Source organism: Myotis myotis, unplaced genomic scaffold, assembly GCF_014108235.1.
Source record: "Myotis myotis isolate mMyoMyo1 unplaced genomic scaffold, mMyoMyo1.p scaffold_m19_p_13, whole genome shotgun sequence".
In the NCBI taxonomy this organism is placed as follows: domain Eukaryota; kingdom Metazoa; phylum Chordata; class Mammalia; order Chiroptera; family Vespertilionidae; genus Myotis; species Myotis myotis.
In genome coordinates this window covers 40109989-40126673 of record NW_023416317.1, presented here as the reverse complement: position 1 = coordinate 40126673, position 16685 = coordinate 40109989, and the positions used below count along the sequence as shown (strand labels likewise).

The 16685-nt window shown below is 45.4% G+C and overlaps 1 protein-coding gene and 1 pseudogene across 2 annotated transcripts in view; one reads left to right on the top strand and one right to left on the bottom strand.

The window, feature by feature from the left end:
- NR1D2 (nuclear receptor subfamily 1 group D member 2) overlaps positions 1–9923 on the bottom strand; it is a 29717-nt gene extending 19794 nt beyond the window's left edge. For both annotated transcript variants that reach the window (XM_036332758.1, XM_036332759.1), the window contains exon 1: positions 9616–9923. In XM_036332758.1, coding sequence (XP_036188651.1) covers positions 9616–9631 — 16 coding nt within the window. In that variant the 5' untranslated portion in view covers positions 9632–9923. The remainder of the gene's footprint in view (positions 1–9615) is intronic.
- Positions 1506–2881, top strand: LOC118668564 (annotated as a pseudogene).
- Positions 9924–16685: the final 6762 nt, after the last annotated feature.

The following is a 16685-nucleotide window of genomic DNA, read 5'->3' as shown; positions in this document are numbered from 1 at the left end:
TATTTTCTATTTTTATAAATCTGAACAGTAAAGTCACTAACTTTAGATATTGGTTACTGATTAAATGTCAGCTTATCCCCAAAAGGAAAAATAACTGGCTTCCTTATTTCCTACTATAATTCCTGCTTCCACAAAGTTCCAAGCCGATATAATTCCCACCGACTTAAAAAGTGAGAAGGCTCTCACGAGGGATTATGCTGAGCACGTGCAGATCCAGATTTTCCATTTTCCAACTTTTCCTAAAATGAATGAAAGACCTTCCTGAGTGACTCCGTAACTTAAACAAATTGTTTTGGCCATGAAGAAATCTGGTTCTGATGCTCTCTGTCTCCTTCATTACACCTTGACATGACACAATTCTAGAAACAAGAGTTCATCATTTGCCTCCCCCATCACTTGGCTAAAACACAGGTTAATCAAGAACAGTTGTAACATCTGGAATTCTAGATAAGGTAACTTATCTCAAAACGGAGAACCTCCCAGAATCTCTGTTTTGATGCTTCCGGAAGACTTCTTTGACGATCACTGAACCCCAGTTCCACTTTCCCTTCTCCACCTACTTCTGACTTGCAGACACACACCTCTAAGCAGCTCTTAAGGAATCTAGACTCACTACTTATTCTTCTGCCTACAGTACATATTAAAGAAGCTAGAAGGAAGACTGCAGACTATCAGAGAATTTAACATTAAGGCTAAAGTTAATGCCCTCTTCAAGGAACTACTCGCAAAACACTCTTCTCAACTTCATCAATGTAACTTCCACAATCCCTCTGAAACCTGGCCTTAGAGACCATAAACCTCCCAGATTAAGAAATAGCACTTAAAAGTTATTCTTAGGATATAATTACAAGCTTCTTCACTCAAAGAGATAAAATGTTGCAAGAGTAATAACCTCATAGCCAAATATAATATTTTTCCAAATCCCAGGCCAAACAAGTCATTTTCATCTTCTCTGCCAAGGTCTACTGTGGTTTATTTTCCACTTCCCTCCATCATTAATGAACATTTATTGGCTTTTCAATGTGCATCAGATGCAAAGTTATCTCTCTTCCGTCTCTGTCCTGAGCTGGCTCTTAAACCTACTGTTCACCTGTTTCCATCTATTTCTCAACTAGACCATGAGCACCTAACTGCAGAGTGTGTCTCTTAACTCTCTGTGCATGCTTCAGGTAATAAGCCTGCCATAAATATCTGTAAGGCCTTCTTCTCTATGAAGCCCATGTCTAATAGCATGGACAGATGCCCTAACAGCACAAAGCATTACTAGGAAGCTGCCAGTAAAACAGGCCATTTCTGACAACAATCTACATGACGATAGTGAGTAGTATCTGGAGAATTTTGCATATTCCCAAAGTAATCACTCCAAATTAATCATTCACTCTGAAATAAAACTTTCTCTGCTAAACAGAAATGACTCCCGAGTCTTTTATTTTTTTTAGATAAAAGACACGCTTTATAAGTCATTTAAAACACAAACACACGCTTCTTTTCCGACGAAACACCAAATGGCGGATGAAGCTGGTGCTGCGAAGGGCCCGGAGGGCCAGAGGCCCCGGGAATAGAAGGTCGTGGCGGCTTCGGTGGAGGATTTGGCAGCGGCATCCGGGGCTGGGGTCGCGGCCGGGGTTGGAGCAGCGGCCAAGGCCGCGGAGCTCATGGAGGCAAGGCCGAAGACAAGGAGTGGAACCCTGTCACCAAGCTGGGCAGCCTCCTCAAGGACATGAAGATCAAATCCCTTAAGGAAATCTACCTATTCTCCTTGCCCACCAAGGAATCGGAGATCACTGACTTTTTCTTGGGGGCATCCCTCAAGGATGAGGTCTTGAAGATCATGCCTGTGCAAAAGCAGACACGTGCTTTCCAGAGGACCCGGTTCAAGGCATTTGTTGCCACTGGGAACTACAATGGACATGTTGGTCTGGGTGTTAAGTGCTCTAAGGAAGTAGCCACTGCCATCCGTGGAGCCATTCTCCTGGCCAAGCTCTCTATTGTCCCTGTGGGGTGAGTCTACTGGGGAAACAAGATTGGCAAGCCCCACACAGTTCTTGCAAGGTGGCTGGCCGCTGTGGCTCTGCACTGGTGCGCCTCATCCCTGCCCCTAGGGGTACGGGCATTGTCTCGGCCCCTGTGCCTAAGAAGTTGCTGATGATGGCAGGTATTGACGATGGCTATACCTCGGCCAGGGGATGCACTGCCACCCTGGGCAACTTCGCCAAGGCCACCTTTGATGCCACCTCTAAAACCTAGAGCTATCTCAACCCAGATCTCTGGAAAGAGACTGTGTTCACCAAGTCTCCCTATCAGGAATTCACTGACCATCTTGTAAAGACCCACACCAGAGTTTCTGTGCAGAGGGCCCAGCTGTGGCCACCACATAATTTTATACAAGAAAAACAATGTGAATTAAGCCTGCTAAAACAAACACACACACACACACACACACACACACACACACACACACACACACTCAGCAAAATATTGAGGCCAAAACAATTCCAAAGAACAGAAAGACATTTCCATTTACAGAGAAGAAAAAAATAGGCATAGGAATTTTAGTCTTTTAGTCTGTCATGTTGAAACTGGGTAGCAGATATGTATTTATGTACCAATTATTATATCCAGGCTATGGAGCCTCTAAGAAGCTAAGCACAACCACAACTCTTAGGGAGTTTGATTACAACCCAGAAGAGATGTTAAAATAGGTGCCTACTATGCCAAGGAAAACACAGCAGTGTTCAACATACACAAAATTAACATGCATAAATGCAACTAAGTGCACTTGAGTTTTAAATAATGTGAACAATTCCATCCACTTTTCCAATCACTAAGCATGTGCTTTGTATCTGTCTTGAGGTGTGACTCTGCTCTCTCTATAGTCTGACCCACTTCCCAAATGCTCTTAGCATATGCTTATCATCTGCCCAGAAAAAAGCCAGAGCTTGATGATTAGTATTTATCCTATAAACCAGTCATTCTCAAAGCGTGGTGCCCAGACCATGGGCTTCAGCATCACCAGGGAATCTGTTAGAAATGCAAGTTCTCGGGTCCCACTCCAGTTCAGCATCCTAATCACCTGGGTGACAATGATGCACAGTAAAGTTTGAGACCCACTGCCACAAAGCCAACTACTTCACCTGTGCCCAATGGAAGAAAAAGTGACCAACGGTAGTTTTAATAAAAAAAATTCACTTACCATTGATTTTAAAATCTAAAAGGTCCTAAGTCTCCAAACACAATGAGAAAGGCTTCCTAACTTTGAGTTCATTCTCATTATCCAGAGAGATTATGTAAAATTATATCAGAACCACCTGGTGCTTATCTGAGCTACACATTTCCAAGGCCCTGCCCAGACAAGAGAAGGCACCCTTAGGAATGAGCATTTTTAACAAGGTCTCTGAGCGATTCTTTGCACCAAAAAGTTTAAGAATGGCTACAGCCCGGCCAGTGTGGCTCAGTGGTTGAGTATCAATCTATGAAACAGGAGGTCACGGTTAGATTCCCAGTCAGGGCACGTGCCTGGGTGGGGTTCGATCCCCAGTGGGGGACATGCAGGAGGCAACCAATCGATGATTCTCTCTCATCACTGATGTTTCCATCTCTCTCTCCCTCTCCCTTCCTCTCTCTGAAATCAATAAAAATATATTACATAAAAAGAATGGCTATAACCACTGAATTCAAGCACACACTGGCCTAGTTTTAAAGGTTGATGTTTTCATTGACATAACTGCCTAATACCCTTAATATGCAATTTTAACATGGAAGCATATTAAATGTCATGTTCCTAAGTAAAAAAAAAAAAACCATGGTGCTACCCTGTTTTTATAAAACTAGAGATTTGAAGTTCATATTAGAAATTCCATGTGTTAGCAAACTGGTGCTTTTTTCACGTGTCTCCACTAAGGATATAAAGAAAAATATTATCCTTAGTCCTGAATAAACTCCCAAAGGAAGGTCTCATCACTATTTGTCTTTTCTAAGCTACTACCTTAGTAGTAAAATTCAATTCCAGAAGATCTCAAGAGGATAAAAGATGAGAAAGTGATGGTTTTCCTTAGAAGACTTTCCCAGAGCCAGCATCTGAGTCAGCCATTTATACTCACAACGCCTTCAGACTACCTCCGTTTAAAAAAAACACACAAAAAAACTTTTTGAAATCTGAGCTCTCCAAATGGCTTAAGAACTAATTTAAAGCACTGAGTGGGCAATGGAAGGTATTGTTATAACCCAAAACACACCTTCCTTTGCAAAAGCTCCAAAATCAAACCTAAGAAAACTTACTGAGTTATTATCAGTCCAGTTAAGATCCTATTCCTTTAGGAGTTCAAAAACCATTTACAACAAAAATCGGTGCCAGGCACCATGGAATAAAAGATGATCTACCTAGAAGCAGCTACATTCTCCTAGCAAGACCTTCTACACTGATTCACTTGTCTTACAGCATCTACTCTTACGACCAGACACCAACACCAACATAATGATTAGCAACCCAAATGGATTAAATTTTAATTTCCTATAAGGTACAGAGTACATTCCTGAAGATCTCCTCAACCCAGTGAAGAAAGGAAAGTGAAAACTGTAAGTCACCAACTACCTCATCAATGTCAAGAATAAAAGGGCACAATTTCATGTCACATTTCATCCTCACAGGAACCCTGTGAATTAATTTCCAGTAACCCATTTTACAGATGAGAAACTCAGTAATACAGCTACTAAATGGCAGGGCTAGGGTTGAAAGTTAGGGCTGCCTAAACCAGAGGACAGACTATTATCTCTTACTAAGAAGACCTGGGCAAGCAAGTCACTTTAATCTCTCTAAACTTAAGTCATCTTCTATAAATGGAATATCTGCCAGTTATTTATAAGACTGAAATGAAATGGTGTTCATAAACAAGGATTATTAAAGTGCTCTCTACACACACAGTTTTTGGTGATAAAGCAAGAAAGGCAAAATCCCCCAACCAGCATGTCCTAATACCTCCAGAAACAGGCAGAATATACTTCTTAGATGCCTCAAGCTAAAATTAGCTGAGGCACAGTCTTCTCTATTTTTAGTTGAAAAGGATGGTGGAGCTGGGCCAGGTTCCCAGGCTAGGGCTTACCCAGTGGTCAACTTCAGACAAGCCAGAAGTCAATATCCAATTTTGTCCTCCTGGGAAGCACTCACTGTCCCTGCATATACTGGGATTTTCTTACCCCAATTCTAGGCTTGCACATCATCAAAACCCTCCCACTGCCACTGCCCACCATCCTGGAATGCCTGCTTGAGTTCAAGTCACAACTGCACTTTTTTGCCTTGTAATTTAGATTAAAACATTTGTACCATCAAGAAGCTTTAGTTTTGCCGAAATCGGTTTGGCTCAGTGGATAGAGCGTCGGCCTGCAGACTGAAAGGTCCCAGGTTCGATTCCGGTCAAGGGCATGTACCTGGGTTGCGGGCACATCCTCAGTGGGAGATGTGCAGGAGGCAGCGGATCGATGTTTCTCTCTCATCGATGTTTCTAACTCTCTCTCTCTCTCCCTTCCTCTCTGTAAAAAATCAATAAAATATATTTTTTTTAAAAAAAAAAAGCTTTAGTTTTCTCATTTTAAAGGGTTATTAATCGCCCGGCTGGCACGGTTCAGTGGTTGAGCGTCGACCTATGAACCAAGTGGTCACAGTTCAATTCCAGGTCAGGGTACATGCTCGGGGTTGTGGGCTTCATCCCCAGTAGGGGGCATGCAGGAAGCAGGTGACCAATGATTCTCATCACTGATGTTTCTATTTCTCTATCCCTCTCCCTTCCTCCTGGAAATCAATAAAAATATATTTTTTGAAAAGGTTATTAGTAATTTCTAATCACAGGATGGTAGAGTAGATCTAATTGAAACACTAAACTTACAACTGTGTCCTGAGTGTCAAGCTCTAGAAAACAGCCTTAAAAAGCCTTAGAGGCCAACTGGAGAAAACAGCTATGTTAACCATCCATTCCAGTACAACGTGATTGAGCACTTTTCATACACATCACTGTGAACTGCTGAGGATCACACAAGAGCACTAAAGAGGGCATAGCTCATGCGGGGCAAACAGTCAAGGTAACAATAAGTGGGGACTTAAAGAATATGTAAATTACTGAATAATGTACCATGTAAGAGATTACTTAAGATAACAAATAAATAATGCGGTGAAAAGGAGAGAATAGGTCCTATTTTGTAAAATAGTGGTTTTTGTCTTCATGTAAATTGCTGGAATGGGAGAACAAGTGTAATCTAGTGTCTGGAAATAAAAACTGATTGACTAGCAACAAGATTCAAAAAGTGGAATGATGAAATTGGGAGGCTCTGCAGACACCTGCCCTTTTCCACCAGCTATGACCCTTCACCACTGCAAACCAAGTGAATCCACAGCAGCTAGCTTGTGCTCCCCAAGTGGACTCTGTGAATTCAATTGGCTTCCCCACTTGTCTGCCTAAGTTATTTAACTTCAAAGAGCACCTCATCTTCAACTGGCAGTACTTTTAACGACAGTACTTCACAGAATTAATGTGAAGTATCAAAATAGTAGCACATGTAAAGGGCCTCGCACACAGTACATGCTCAACAGATACTGGTGATTATTTTTTACCATCAGTATACTGGAGTTCAATCAGAATAGTTCAAACAAAACTAACTCTCCCTATCTTTTCTTGGTTCCTTCAATTTTGAAGGTGTCATATGACCCAGTGGTTCCTCTGTATGCTCTTATTTCCACATTACTTTCTGAATGCCTTAACTCCATTGACTAGTCAAGCAGCTTCCTACTTCACATCGATTCTTCCCATTATTGTGCTTTCTCTCTCTCCAAGTGAAGATTTCTTTACCCTTATCTCCCTCTGATCCAAGTTTGGAGAAACACAGAATACAGATTTGTAAAGATATGAATGAACTATGTGGAGATATTTTCCTAACTTTTAAAATATTAACTACAGTCAAGGTTAGTAAGTTTATGCAATGAGTTATTTAAAGAACCTAGTATACACAATCAAAACCTATCTGTGACAAAAATGTATGCATCAATTTCTACCACTTCTATATCACATCTGTAACAGTCACGGAGAGGGTAGACACACAATATGTCATGAGTTATAAGACAGATGAAATGGTCACTGGTTGAACTGTGTATTGACTGATACAGTATCAACCCAAGGGAAGGGTCAGAGGTGTGCCAGCGAGCAATGAATTTGGTCCCACTCTAGTCAACAACATTTATAATTTAAAGAAAATTAAAGGAAATGCTTATCAAAACTCTGACAGCAGAAATTGTTAATATACTACTAACAGCTTATGACAGCTTGAACTTGGAGCCAAAAGGAACAAGAGAAAATTTAAGACAATTGCAAATTCCTACACTTAAAAGTCAAACAATTACCTGCACAATGGATAAAACCTAGCTTCCAAAAGTTTGCATGAAAAGGTTCTGACTGCAAGGTTACTGTTGAGTCAGCAAAACAATATGCTACAAAAGCTAAGCCTGCCAGAGAATTCATTTGCAGCAGAATTCCCAAACTTGGAACTTGGTAACTGTCCAACGATTTCCGCAGGAGCCTGATCATTTCTAGGTGCTACAGCCCCAAGGGCAACAAGGATGATGATTTTGGGGGGGGGGGGGGGGGACACAACTCTGCAAAAACCAAGAGATAAGAACTGCAAACGGAAGGGGGGGCGGGGGGGGGGGGGGGGGGGGGGGCGAAGGGGGACAGTCCTCCAAAAGAAGTTTCCTATTGGTAGCTCCAAAAGGCAAGATTAAGATATGTGATATTGTTCCAGAAAGGTGCAAACGAGAGAAAATGTTTCTAATCACTTGAGCCTACCCCTATAGGAGGTTGCAAAGCTGGAAGAATTTATTCATGCTAAAGGCTGCATTAGAAGAGATTGAACCTGATCACCTCCAAATCCTATCAAGTAAGAGTTTATAATTCCACGACAAAGCTACCCAATTTTTAAAAAATATCCTCAAAGGCTAAGTAGACCCATAGGCAAGTAAAAGTTAGAAAATGACTTTATTTTTACTGTTGGAGGAAAATTCACATTTGTTATTAAGGCATTCTTTTTACAGTCTGTAACTTTTAAACAATAAAAATTGGCTTCTTCTGTAGCCTCACTGGCGTCTGTATAAAGGCCATCATTTATGGGCAAACGGGGAGAAGTAAAATATTGCCCCATAGCACTGGAACAGGAAATGTAACAAGAAAAAGATGCATAAAGCCAAATTCTGTTGATCGGGTTCAGGCAAGGTCAGCAACCTATGCGCTTGAAAAAAAAAAAAACTGAACAATGACCAGTCTTAACAGCAGGTCTGAGTCACTTAGGACCCCCTGAGTCACCCCGACCATCGGCTGGGCTGAATGATTAGTTATGGGTGTGACCGTTTACAGTAAGGCTCCCAGCCCAAGGAGATCTTCAAGCCGGTTTTTATGACTTAAGATATGGAAGATAGGTCGAGTCCTGGAGGAAAAAAAAAAATTTTTTTTTTAACAGTGAAGCAGCCCCATAACAAGGGCGGGTGTTGTCCCATCTGCCGGGCGTGGCTCGTGGTCTTAGCATCTAAGACTCCTTGGAGCAGTGGTTCTCAACCTTCCTAATGCCACGACCCTTTATAATACAGTTCCTCATGTTGTGGTGACCCCCAATTTCATTGTTACAAATTGAACATAAAGCATAGTGATTAATCACAAAAACAGTGTGTAATTATATGTGTTTTCCGATGGTCTTAGGCGGCCCCTGTGAAAGGGTCGTTCCACCCCCAAAGGGGTCGCGACCCACAGGTTGAGAACCCGCTGGGAGGGTCCCGCGTCTTGGAAGCCCCACACTAGTCCGGGGCACCTCCTTTGTGCCGAAGCGCGCCCTCGCCCCGCACTTCTTCCGTATCCGCAAGGTCTGCGGCCCGACCTTCTGCCGCCGGGCTCCCGCACCACGGTCACCTCCCCTCCGCGCGGGCAGCAGCCGAAGCACTGCGGCATCTGCGCCCGCCCTAGAGCCGCGCGGCCGCGGACGGAATTGGGGAGGGGGGGGCGGGAATCACAGCCCGCGCACGCGCACGCGCGGCCTCCTCCGCGCCGAGCAACCCCGCGGGGGAGGAGGGAATCGCGGCCACGTCACAGCTCGGAGGGTTCCAGAGGGCGGGGCCTCCCGGGAGGCTGCCGTGTTCCCCGCCGGCGCGCGCGCGCGCGCCCCCGCCCCCACGTGTCCCTGCGGCCTCGGGGAATGTGGGTCACGGAGCCGAGCGGCCTCACGTGTCCCCGCCCGCCGCCGCCGCCTCAGCGCCCATTATGTAATGCCGCGTCACGCGCTCTCCCAGCCAACCGGCGCCCGCGCGCTGCTGAACGTAAACACAGCGCGCACGTGGCTCGCGCGGCCCGGCCATGTGAGGGGGGGCCTGGCCGGCGCCACCGGGCCGCGCTGCGGCGATGCGGGGAACCGTGAGGGCCACCGCGGGGCGGCCCGCGGGGCGGCGGGAACTGAGCCCGGGGCGGGTTCGCAGCGCGCGGGCGCCCACCCCGCCGCCCTGGGGACACCCCTGGCCGCCGCCCCCGCAAGTGCCCCAAGTGGGCTGCGAGCGACCCCTCCGCCGGCCCCGACCCGCCGCAGTCCGGCTCTTACCCGCATTCACCTCCATGGTGCCCTCGGGGAGGGGGCCGAGGCCGCCCGCTTCCCGCGGAGGGGGCAGCTCCGCCTCCCGCTCAGCGCCGCGCCGCCCCGGGCTGGAGGCGGCGGTGGTCGCGGGGCCCCCTCATGGGCGGGGCGCCGGGCCGGGCGGCCGGAGAGCGGGCTGCAGAGAGAGAGAGGCGGCGGCGGCCGGGAGCGGCGCTCCTCGCGGGGCCCCTGACAACAAAAGCGCGGCGCCGAGGCTTCCTGCAGCCAGCGCACCGCGGCGGCGAGGGCGGCTGACGGGGAGGGCAGCCGCGACCATGTGACCCGCGCACACACCCCCTCCCTCCGCCCGCCCCTCTGGCCGCTGCGGCAACTCCGCCCCCTCCCGCCGCCTCGCCTCCGCTGCTCCCTCGTCTCCTTCATCCCTTTCCCCTTCTCTTCTCCATTCCCCCCTTCACGTCCCTTCCTTACCCCCCGCCCAGCTGGCCTTCCCGCCTCGGGCCGGGAGCCCGGTCCGCCGCCCCCCCGCCCCCCCGCGCTCCTAGGCCCGTCCCCCCGCACTGGGTGACACCTCAAGTCACCTCGGATGGGGACCAAGAACCGCCCCGTGGCGCCGCGCAGACGGGCTTTTCAGGAGCCCGGGTTGTGCCAACTTGGCTCGGGCCCGCCCCACCCCTGACCTCCCCGCAGGCCCCCTTCTCCCGCCGGGCAGACCCGAACCCTGGGCTGCGGGAGGACACGGCCTGGGTGCTGGCGTCCAGCCCGGAGCTCAGGCAGACCTGTGTGCGCCAGGGTCGCCTCGGAGCTCCGCGTGGCTAGGCCCTGCCGGGGTCCCTTAGGCGCCTCAAGTGTAAGACTAGACAGATGGGTGCGTATGTCGGCTCGCGGTGAAAGCATACTTAAGATCTGTGCATTTCACCTCGAATGTAGATGTTACATCAAAAGAAAACGAACCAATTGACGCGAGTGCCGAGGCCATGTAAATGCACTACAAGCGGAAGGTGGGCTGGTGGCTGGAGGGAGCGGACGTGGATAGGCGTACACTGAGATCGTGGTTGTAAATGGCGGACATGGGTAAACCCTGGGAAGCTCTTTCCAAATTGCTCTTTCAGAGTGTTCAGCATGGCCCCAGCGGGTTTGGCTCACAGTGGCTAGAGCCTCGGCCTGCGGACTAAAGGGTCCCGGGTTCGGTTCTGGTCGAGGGCTCATGCCGGGGTTGCAGGCTGGGTCTCCAGTGGGGGGCGTGCAGGAAGCAGCCAGTCAGTGATTCTCTCTCATCATTGATGTTTCTCTCTCTCCCTTCCTCCCTGAAATCAATAAAAATATTTTTTTAAATGTTCAGCATGACATGTTGAGGGAAATGTGATATGTAAGATATTTTCACATATGCAACACTCCTCTGCCCTTTCCCCCCCCACTTTTACACCCTGTTCAATCCATTAACAAATCTGAGCTAGCCTACCTTCATAGTATGTCTTTAGCCTCTGTGCTGCTTACCTCTGCATTGCTATTACTCTAGATACAGTGGTCGGCAAACTGCGGCTCGTGAGCCACATGCGGCTCTTTGGCCCCTTGAGTGTGGCTCTTCCTGAGCCTTAGGAGCACCCTAATTAAGTTAATAACAATGTACCTACCTATATAGTTTAAGTTTAAAAAATTTGGCTCTCAAAAGAAATTTCAATCATTGTACTGTTGATATTTGGCTCTGTTGACTAATGAGTTTGCCTACCACTGCTCTTGAACAAAGATTTTCAACTGGCGTGCCCCAAGAATTTTTTAAGATTTTTTTAAAATATATTTTATTGATTTTTTTACAGAGAGGAAGGGTGAGGAGTAGAGAGTTAGAAACATCGATGAGAGAGAAGCATCCATCGGCTGCCTCCTGCACACCCCCTACTGGGTCTGTGCCTGCAACCAAGGTACATGCCCTTGACCGGAATCGAACCTGGCACCCCTCAGTCCCCAGGCCAATGCTCTATCCAGTGAGCCAAACCGGCTAGGGCAAGATTTTTTTTATTGATTTATTTTTAGAGAGAGAGGAAGGGGGTGAGAGAGAGAGAGAGAAACATCCATGTGAGAGAGGAACCTGGACTGGCTGTGTCCTGCAAGGCCCCCCACCAGGACCGAGCCCACAACCAGAGCATGGGCTCTGACCAGGAATCAAACCAGCAACCTTTGGCTACACAGGGATAATGCCCAACCAATTGAGCCACACCTGGGTGTTATTTTTTTTTAATGCTTAAACCCTCCAATAGCTTCCTATAGCACTCTGAAAAAAAAACCCAATGCCTTACCTTGACCTGCAAAGCCCTACCAAACCATGGCCCCCTCTCTTTACGCGGCTCTCATGTCACCCTCTAAACACAGTTCCCTAACTACAGGGGTCCTCTTTTCTTCCCTACCTCAGAGCTCTATCACCCTGTGTGATGCTGATGCAAGAATTCCCCAGGCTACACTTTGTTGCTTGCTTTTTCATTTTATGTATCAACCACCATCTGCTTCTGCATGAGTAAAATGAAGCCAATATGAACAGACTAGAAGGCAGAAAATAAATCATAAAAGGATACCACTCTGAAAAGGCTACATACGGTACAAGTCTAACTCTACAACATTCTGGACAAAGCAAAAAGTGGAGATGATAAAAATATCTGGTTTCCAGGGGTTGGGGGAACGGGGGAGAGAAGGGTGAAGGGGCAGAGCACAGAGGACTTTTAGGACACTGAAACCTATATTCGACAAAGGTGGACACATGTCAAATGAACAGCACCAAGACGGAACCCTCATAGAAACTATGGACTTTGGATGATTATGGTGTGTCAGTATAAGTTCATTGGTGGTAATTAAATGTACCACTGTGGTATGGATGTTGATAGTGCAGGAAGTTGTGTATGTGTTTCTAGAGACCAAAGGAATATGGGAACTCTCTGTACTTTTCATTCAATTTTGTTGGGAACCTAACACTGCTCCTAAAAGTAAAGTATTTTTTAAAAAGATAGAGGATACCACCATTTAAATTTGAAAAGGAGAAGCGTATGGAAGTGGAAATAAGCCATTGCAAAGGAAATAAGACCCTCTCTTCCATGATAATGCGTATGAACTAAAATCTGTGTCTGCGAGCCTCACGGTTTTTCTAAAGGCCACCTCCTTCCTGTGAGGCTTTGTGGGTAATTATCGGAAGCTATATAGCTATCACCCAGGTCAGTCCCCAGCCACACCACTGACCCCTGGAAACCTGTTGGGCTCATCAGTGCCCCAGGAGGTTGCTGAGTGGCATCTGGGTGGGACCGTCCCTGAGTGCTGTCACTGCAGTGGAGATTGCCTTTGGCTGCTGTCCTTGCAGGGAGCCTCATTTATTAACCCCGTGGAGTCTATGGCCCAGTCTGTAACAATTCTGATGAATCATAGTGGATTTCTGCTTACTACACCTTCCTCATTCCTCTGACCAAAATAATACCTCTGTTGAGAGAAGTGACTGTGTCTTCAAAGTCATCTGTTAAAAAAATGCAGATTTTTTTCCTGGGAAAGCTACCTCATTAACCCTTATATTCCACTAACACCAGGGCCCTCGGAAACTGGACACAGGACTGGTCAATCTAGTTGTGGCTAAAGGAGGAAAGAACCTAAATATTAGAGTCCTCTCATCCCAAGATCAAGCAAAATAAGACAAGTGAGGCACTGCAGTATGAGGACCAGGATGAGGGAAAGGTATTGGTGTAGGAAGAGGAATAAAAAAACGGGTTTCCTTAAAGTTAAGGCCAATTAAAAACATTTAAGGTCGTTCCTCATTTTAAAATGTTCTAATGAATATTTCAGTTCCTGATACCACAGTAACATTCCACTTAAATCTTACCTTCCCTATGCTCTAGATCAGCATTTCTCAAACGTTTTGATCTCAGAACCCCTTTATACCCTTAAAATAATTGAAGATCACACAGTGCTTTTTGTGGGCTTTAGGTATTGATATTTACTGATACCTATTAGAGAAATGTTTAAAACACAAGAATACACTGAGTCAATGTGATAAATTAAGGTGTTGGCGTTGATAAACGAGGGAAACCAGTGGAGCTACATCTTCTACATCTGAATGAGGTTATATTCCAGGGCTATTGGCCCATGTGACTAAGTGTATAAGGCTAATGGCTTCTGCTTTCCAGATTTTCTGCACCATGCCTCCAAGTGAGCGGGATGTGTGCCCTGCAATATGTATGTAATATGACGGGATGTAATGTGGCAGGATATCTCTAAATACAAAAAATGCATGCATAAATTCATGCAAGAATTCTTTGCATTTATGCAAAGCTCACATTGCCTGGCCTAACTTCAGTTCTTTCTCCAACCTGGATGCATTTCTGCTCATAGACTCGAGGAGAAACCTGCTTTTCTCATTAATTGGTCATGCTTATCACGAATAAATCTTTACTAATTATCTATAGATTTATTTATCAAAATCCTAGAAAATGAATTTATTTCTTCATTAGATCCTTCTTTCTGTGTGGAGGAAAAACAAAATGTTCTAATGGTGGTAACAACAGGATGGTCACTGAAATCTCAGTCAAGCCCAGTAGGCATGGCTCAGTGGTTGAGCGTCGACCTAGGAACCAGGAGGTCATGGTTCGATTCCTGGTCAGGGCACATGCCCGGGTTGCGGGCTCCATCCCCAGTGAGGGGTGTGTGGGAGGCGGCCAATCCATGATTCTCTCTCACCATTGATGTTTCTCTCTCTCTCTCCCTCTCTCTTCCTCTCCCTGAAATCAATAAAAATATTTATTTTTTTAAAAATCTCAGTCAAAATCCTGGACCATCTCTTAGCTTCTAAATTCATATAAAAACTTATTCATCCTCCTATGATGCAGTCCTATAAAAGAAAGTTGGGGGAGAAATTTTTTACCACTTATATTGGAACCATCAGACTGCATACTGATTTTTCATGTTTGGATTCCAGTGTTTTAAAATAATGCTTTGGGAGGTCGAAAGACTTTACAATTTGTAACTAACACATTAGGCTTTGGGACTAGTAACCTTTTTGTATGGGTCTTTTCTCGGTTTTAGAATTTCTTCAGATCAAGCCAAGAGGCACATTGGTCTTTTATTACCTCTACTACCTCGCTGTTCAGAGTGTGGTCCTGGACCAGCAGAATTGGCATCAACGAGACACCAGTAAGAACTGCCAAATCTCAAGCCCCAGCCTGCACTTACTGAATCAGAATGTGCATGCTCACCAGGGCTCCAGGTGATTAGTGTGCACAGTGAAGTTTGACAAGACCAGCTCCACTGTACCAAGGGGACGGAGACTTTGCAGCAACATTATCTCTGGAGGTATGTGGTTGGCAACCTTCTGAAAGTCTCCCAATGACCCCTGCCTCCTGGTAATCACTCCCTTGTGTAATCCTTTCATTAGGTGTAAACTGAACCTACGAACTGCTTCTAAAAGTAGAATGTGGCAAAAGTGATGGGATGTCACTTCTGGTATCTATATACTGTATATAAAAGCCTAAGCGACTGTTCAACCGGTAGCTATGATGCGTACTGACCACCAGGGGGCAGATGCTCAGTGCACAGGCATGGAAACACGGAACAGACTGATGAATCCCAGAGGGAAGGGAGGAAGGGGGAGGGTGGGAAGAGATTAACCAAAAATCTTATATGCATACTAGAGGCCCAGTGCATGAATTCATGCACCAGTGAGGTCCCATGGCCTGGCCTACAGGGATCAGGCTGAATCCGTGCACTGGGCCCCCAACATCCCTTGAGGGGTCCCAGATTGCGAGAGGGCACAGGCCAGGCCGAGGGCGCCACCAGTGCACAAATCCATGCACCGGGCCTCTAGTTATAATATAAAAGACTGAGATGTGTCTCACTCACACTATCTCTGGCTCTTCTCACCTGCAAGCTGCAATGTGGTGAGCTGTTCTATGTGGAGAATCATGTAGTAAAGGACTTTTGAACCAGCATTGAATACCTGATGAATGCCTTCAAAATTCTCAGCTAAAAATACTTTACCCTCTCAGAACTCAGCCAAACAGTCAAGTACAAGGGTAGAATAAAGATATTTTCAGATAGCTACATTTTCAAAAAATCCCCTCTGTACACCTTTTCTTAGAAGATTATACTAAGGTAATGTAACATAGATTAGGAGGCTAGAGGGAAGAGAATTATGTGTGTGTGTGTGCACAGCATGTGGGTGTTCCAGTATACCCATACGTGTGAGAGGTATGAGAGGAAGGGATATGTGTGACAGGAAAGTGTCACTTACATTCTCGTCTTCAATACTAGAAAGCCAATAGACAATGCCTAACATTTATGAATAAGAGAAACAGCATTTTAAGAATATCATTTAGAAATAAGAAGGAAATATTTTAAGCATTAAAAGCTGGGGACTGAAGGATGGGGAAGGATAGGGAAGGTTACCATTGTTATTCATCATAAGCCTTGTAGTACTGTTTGATTTCTTAAACTATGTGAACTTATTAGTTTGTTGAAAATTAAAAATTACTTTAAAGATAAAAACTTTCCAACTGCCCTTAAACACCACAATTTTCTAGATCATAAGTAGAGAATATGTATAGCTGAATCACAGCTGTTAGTGGGTGTTTGAGTAGCTCTTTCACTGGTCTCATTTCTGGTCAAGATTGCTGATGAAAATCAGTCTATCTCTCCCTTCTAAGTTAAAAAAAATGAATCCTTTGGTTTATAATCTCACTTCTGGGAATTTATCCTAACAAAATAAGCATAAATAAGTAAAAAATTTTATGCAAAATGATATATAGTGCTGTTTATATATTATTACAAAATTGGCATCTCCTTAACTGTCAACCAAAAGCAAACATGAGTAAATTCCCCTCAGCCTTTAAAAAGGAAATTGATGTAAAAATGTCCCTAATCTAATGTAAAGTGAAAAAATCAGTATGAAAATTTGCAAATAAAGTATTATTATAACTATTTTTTAATTCTATTAAAAAATGATTGGAAGATTACACTAAACTGTGTACAGTGGTCTTCTTGAAAGAAGAATGGTGAAATTATGGATAATTTTTTCTTCTTTGTGAATTTTTAGAGATACTTAAAATTTTTTATATTAA